This window comes from Cibotium barometz, chromosome 17, assembly GCF_041138505.1.
Source record: "Cibotium barometz isolate CiBa-2024 chromosome 17, ASM4113850v1, whole genome shotgun sequence".
NCBI classification, from domain to species: Eukaryota; Viridiplantae; Streptophyta; class Polypodiopsida; order Cyatheales; family Cibotiaceae; genus Cibotium; species Cibotium barometz.
Window position 1 is genome coordinate 3329508 of NC_141062.1, and position 6597 is coordinate 3336104.

Here is a 6597-nt window from a genome sequence, read left to right on the forward strand (position 1 = left end):
TCTCTCTCTCTCTCTCTCACACACACACACACACACTCACACACACACACACACACACACACACACACACACACACACATGCATGTATGTATGTACATAGGTGTATATGAACACACTACTGAATACATACATAATATGTAGAGGACTTTAGCAACAAGCCACTACATTTGATTAATTCTTAATAGTACATAAATATATTTATGACCATGTAAGTAGACTTATACTAGTAGGTATTATTGGTGAAGAAGTTACTTTTTCATTAATCAAATCTTCCTTGTTTATTAAAAATGTAAAATTGATGCAATGCTTCTTTTTTATGCTTAACACACATGTTTTAGGGGCTTTTCAATGTAAAAGGTTAGTGTTTTGTCTTTTTCCATTTCAAATATTATACTAGAACATGAAAAACTAGGTAGATTTTAATAAAAAGCTAACAAAATAAAGTGCCAGTATGGACATAAAAAATGAGCTTAGTTTGAGGATTGATCATATATACGAATATAATGCAAATGAATGTACAATAAATATACATATACGAGTATAATGTAATGCATGATACACATATGTAGGTACAACTGTACATGCACATGCATGCATACACATAGACAAATGGATGACATTGGTACCAAGTCATGATTTGTTTTTTATCATGCACTAATGTAAAGAGTTGGAGTTTTATTTTTTGTCCATCAAATATTATACTATTTAAACATGAATAAATAGGTAGATTTCAATTAAAAGCTAACAAAATGAAGTGCTAGTGTGGATGTAAAAATGAACCTAGTTTGAAGAATTAATCACATATATGAATATAATGTAATGTACGATAAACATACATATATGAATATAATGTAATTCATGATACACATATGTAGGTATAATTGTACATGCACATGTATACATTCACACAGACAAATGGATAACATTGGCACCGAGTCATGATTTGTTTTTTTTTGTCATGCACCAATGTAAAAAGTTAGAGATTTGTTTTTTGAACATGAAAAACTAGGTAGATTTAACAAAATGTGCAAGTGTGGACATAAAAAACGAACCTAGTTTAAAGGATTGATCACATATATGAATATAATGTAATGTGCGATACACATATGTAGGTACAATGGTACATGCACATGCATGCATACACACATACAAAATGGATGACATTGGCACTAGGTCATGATTACGTATGATTCCTTTACCTTGATTTATGATTGATAGCACATAAGCATTTCGTGGGACCATAGGAAAGAAGCTAGTGCTTTCTCTATCATTGAAGAGACTTTACACCTATAACGTTTTCACTAGATGAGAACTTAGAAGTAGAAGAGACTTTACACCTATAATGTTTTTACTAGATGAGAACTTAGAAGTAGAAGATGTGATTAATGGAGTATCTATGTTTTCCTTTTAACAATATTTAGTCTTGATTATCATTAGAATTGTGATTTTGAAGCATAGATCACATGGTTTAGGAAAGAAGCTAGTGCTTTCTCTATCATTGAAGAGACTTTACACCTATAACGTTTTTACTAGATGAGAACTTAGAAGTAGAAGATGTGATTAATGGAGTATCTATGTTTTCCTTTTAACAATATTTAGTCTTGATTATCATTAGAATTGTGATTTTGAAGCATAGATCACATGGTTTAGTGTAATTTAGGAATTTTTATTGGGCTTATGCTTTTAAATCGATTCACGTGTACACAATACTATACATTTTAAGAATCATGCATACTTGGGGACCTTAAGTCATTGCGTGAGCTAGTCGAGGCATGACGTAATCCATAAGACTATTCTTTTTATTGTGAGGATTTTATATTAAACCACACCCTTTCGCTTAGGGGGTGGGAGAGATAGGGTGAGTTGGTTCGAACTCACGTCCTTTAGGGAAGAATAGAACGTCTTACCTACACCTCAAGGTCTAAAATACAACCCCCAAAGTCTCTATGGATTAGGGTGGGGTAAATCATAGAGACTTAGTGGGTTGTCTTTTACATCTTGAGTTGTAGGTAAGGAGTCTAAGGACCATGAGCGAGAAAGGAGATTTGATCAAAAAGTTTCACACTTTGGGGCAAGTATCATGCATGTAAAGGCATTGTGTACTTAGGTAGTATTCCCACGCTCAGTTAACATACTTAAATGGGTAGGAAGCTTGTTAGAGCCCAATGAATTTGTTACTTAGCCATTCAAAGGTTATTGTGTTCAAATGGGCATAATGATCATAAGTGTATGGTATAATTTTCACGACTCAAATTGAGAGAAACCAGTTGAAATTTTGCTTAATCTTGAATTTAAAGATTCAAAATATTGATAATTTAGTTATAATCTATGCATTTTTTCAATAAAAACTGGTTGAGCTTGAAGGTCATCCTTTATTTCACTAGTTAGCGTTTTCTTTTGAAACTTGGTACGCATGGAATTGTAAAGCTCTTAAAAGAGGACACGACTCACTAAACTTGGGGCGTGCGGAAAATGCATTAAATTAAATTAATGGCACAGATGGGAAGGGGCAAGAAGCATGCATTCAAAGGACGCAAGCCAATTCTAAGGTGGGGACAGGCGAGAAGAACGTTTCTAAAATGCGCCTTTGGAATTTGGGGAAAGCGAAAATATCGTGTGGTTGACCGGTCGAAGGCGGTGGAGGCCGGTAGGTGGAAGGAGGAAAGGGTCAAGGGGAGACCGGTCGACCGGCTGGGAGGGGTGGGCTAGATGCGCATATTAGGGGATAAATGCTGCATTTGCAGAAGCGGAGCGAGAGAGAGAGCGTGGAGGATATATTAAGGTGCTGAGTTTTCTTGCACTTGCACAGAAGAGAGTGTAGTGTGTCTATTCAGAGAGTTTGGTCCACTCCTACCTTTCGCTCTCTCTCCTCCTTTAAACCGATCCTTGAAGCGAAAGCGCGCAAATACACAACCTGCATTTCGTCTTCGCTCAGCCTCAGCCCCTTCCTCTCTGCACCCGCCCAGCGTGCAGCTACAGCCATGGCTCTGGCCAATGCCCCTAGGCCCTGCTTGCAGTTGCCCTGTGCTTCCCTCAGATCTGAACTCTTTGGCCCCCGCGACAAGCTGCGTGTGCGCTGCCCACCTTCGGCAGCGGACAAAAGCCTCAGATCTGCTACCAGCCTCCATGTCCGGGCTGTCCAAGCCGCCGAGCCGGCGTCTGCCGCTCAAAAGCTCGCAGAGCCCACCCTCCCCGCTTCCCAAGCCGCTTCTGATTGGTCTGTAACCAGCTGGAAGTCCAAGAAGGCCTTGCAGCTGCCTGAGTACCCTGACCAAGCTGCCCTGGCGGAAGTTGTGGACAGCCTCGACAAATACCCCCCTTTGGTCTTCGCCGGAGAAGCCAGATCTCTTGAAGAGAAGATCGGAGAGGCCGCACTTGGGCAGGCTTTTTTGTTGCAAGGGGGAGACTGTGCTGAGAGCTTCAAAGAGTTCAATGCCAATAACATCAGAGACACATTCCGTGTGCTGCTTCAGATGGGCGCCGTGCTCATGTTCGGAGGCCAGATGCCAGTCGTAAAGGTAAGCGTGCGAAAAGAAATCTCACTCCTTCTATGCTGCTGCATGGGTTGAAATTGATTTGTGTGAGCCTGTTTGCGCCCTTCAGGTGGGCCGGATGGCCGGGCAGTTTGCCAAGCCCAGGTCGGACAATATGGAGGTGAAGGATGGGGTCTCATTACCAAGCTACAGGGGGGACAACGTGAACGGGGACGCCTTCACAGAGAGTTCAAGGGTGCCCGATCCGCAGAGGATGGTGAAAGCTTACAGCCAGGCTGCGGCCACCCTCAATTTGCTGAGGGCTTTCGCAACGGGAGGGTACGCTGCTATGCAGAGGGTCTCTCAGTGGAATTTGGACTTCACCGTCAACAGCGAGCAGGGCAGCAGGTATTCGATGTCTTCGTTAAACTGAGATTTGGTGTGGATCCTGCATAGGATAGCTTTCAATGTGAAGAATGGCGTCTTAATCATGTGTTGGGCACTGTTTTTGCAGATACCTAGAGTTGGCTCACCGCGTTGATGAGGCCCTGGGCTTCATGTCTGCCTGCGGGCTCACCATCGACCATCCTATCATGACCACCACAGAATTCTGGACCTCGCACGAGTGCCTCTTGCTCCCATTCGAACAGGCCCTTACCCGGCTTGATTCTACATCTGGCCTCTGGTACGACTGCTCCGCTCACATGCTCTGGGTGGGCGAGCGGACAAGGCAGCTGGATGGCGCCCACATGGAGTTCTTGAGAGGTGTTGCGAACCCTCTGGGCGTGAAGGTGCGGGCATTAATCGTGTTCTACGTAATCGTAATGAGTCAAATTTAATTAGAGCTTGAATTCCTAACCGGTTTCGCTGTGGCAGGTGAGCGACAAGATGGATCCGGCAGAGTTGGTAAAGGTGTGCGAGATATTGAACCCACAGAACAAGCCGGGTAGGCTAACAGTGATTGTGCGGATGGGAGCCGAAAAGCTGCGGTTGAAGCTGCCACACCTCATAAGGGCTGTGAGGCAAGCTGGCTTGATCGTGACGTGGGTTAGCGACCCTATGCATGGCAACACGATCAAGGTTCCGTCGGGTTACAAGACAAGGCCGTTCGACGCAATCCTGGTGAGTACACGCCTTTCCTCAGTTTCCTGTCTAAGTGTTCCGACGGTCTTACTAACGGAGTGTTATGTCGGATATTATTGGTGACGACGGAGTTTCTGACGCTGGGACTTTTTTGTGATGGTAGGGCGAGGTGAAGGCATTCTTTGACGTCCACGAGGAGGAAGGCAGCCACGCGGGTGGTGTCCACCTGGAGATGACTGGTCAAAACGTGACGGAATGCATCGGCGGGTCGAGAGCTGTGACTGTGGATGACTTGGCGTCCCGCTACCACACTCACTGCGACCCACGCCTCAACGCCTCCCAGTCGCTCGAGCTCGCCTTCATCATCGCTGACAGGCTCCGCCGCAACCGCCAAAACCAGACCCTCTAATTAGCTATAGCTCTATGCTGCTCCAAGTTCGGTGTGCCACGTTACTCCAAGTTCGGTGTGCCACGTTATTCCCCCACCTGTCCGAGTTAAAGTTAAAGTAATGAATTCGATTGGTTGATGGGCATCTCACCGGAGCAATGCCATGTGTCCCGTGGCTCTGCTACATAAATAATGCAAGCCTCTACTGTTGTTCGCAATACGCTCCCTGGTTTCTTTCCTTTATCGGCTCGTCTGTAACTAAAGTTCAGATATATAATGTAGGACCATCCATATGCTTGTTTGATGGATTTTTCAGAGGAGATGTGCCAAACACATTACGTCAATCTAATGGCTTTGGTTTACAAGGTTACCTCCAAGGTTGATGTTAAGTCATGTTACAAAATCATTTATTTTTCGTAATTTTAAAAAAATTTACCAGGACTTCTTTCAAAGCAATTAATACATTATTCACTCATTGCACACCCTTAATCCATTGCTCTAAAATGCAAGGGTTGGTAAGTTTGGCGGGTGAGCTCATCCTCCTGTGAACTTGACCCATTGCTCTAAATTACAAGAATTGGTAAGTGCTATTAAAAACCCTTAAGAAATTTACGTGCATTAATGAACTTGAGTCAACTCTTAAGAAAAAGAAGAAAAAGCGCGAACTATGGTATACTTCGATAGAAATATTTATCGAGTGAGTATGTGCATATGCTTTAATGTACGGAACCAGAGATATCGTCCATAGCCTGAGAGTTTATGTGAATAGATTATCCCCAAATCTGTGAATCTAAGTAGAAGGGATGTCTTGTAACGTGTAGGAATAATGCGAAGCACAAGAAAAAGGAGATTGTAACGTGTAGGGCTACCGTGAAGCTCGATTTAACACCTGTAAACTACTACCAGCTAGCACTTTTAGACCTAGCACTTTTAGACAACTGTAAGAAGCCCTGTTTTGTAACCTTGATCTGTTCACCGAATTTTGGGATTGAGCTTTGAGTTTTGCAAGCGATTACACTTGAAATTTCCTTTAGTCGAAATAAGTTTATACAACTTCAACTAGGACGTATAATGTATGAATAATCCAGCTATTTGAGAGTGCATTAAAAAGCTATCTAGGAATAACCCGCTACTTGAGAGTTGTCTTCGGTCCCATCAAGTCTTAACTTCGTGCGTTTTCCTAGGAACAGGCGGAATGTAGACAAGCTTTCTGACCCCAAGGCGTAGAGAATTTAGTGATAACGACGAGACATCCGGCATGAGCTAAGTTATCACTAAATTCTCCTTCACGAGATCCTCTTGCACCCGCGTTTATTAGAGACACGTTGAGAATCACTACATCCTCTTGCACCCGCGTTTACTAGAGACATGTTGATAATTGCCATAGGGAGAAGGGTTGCTACATGCAAGTGGCATCTATAGCACCAGCTCCAAGAGCTGTGAATCCTCTGAGTCAGAACCCATCCACATATCCAAGCTAATGAATTAATTTCATGGAACTAGTGACCTTATTTAGCATCTTGAGCTGTTCGATCACGTAAGCCTTTGGACATGTTGATGCCCAAACAAAGGTATGTGTGCTTGGGTTAACTTCCTTCATAACAATGGTTTAAATTCCTTAAACAAGAAGATAAGGCAATCTTCCATGCCTTG

At 43.0% G+C, this 6597-nt stretch overlaps 1 protein-coding gene across 1 annotated transcript; it reads left to right on the forward strand.

The window, feature by feature from the left end:
- The first annotated feature begins 3046 nt into the window (after window positions 1–3046).
- LOC147629591 (phospho-2-dehydro-3-deoxyheptonate aldolase 1, chloroplastic-like) lies at window positions 3047–5396 on the forward strand. The gene is made up of 5 exons (XM_086811084.1): window positions 3047–3518; window positions 3604–3881; window positions 3988–4264; window positions 4350–4595; window positions 4720–5396. Exons 1-5 carry the CDS (start codon window positions 3474–3476, stop codon window positions 4963–4965), a joined length of 1092 nt encoding a protein of 363 aa, XP_086667210.1. The 5' UTR covers window positions 3047–3473; the 3' UTR covers window positions 4966–5396.
- Window positions 5397–6597: the final 1201 nt, after the last annotated feature.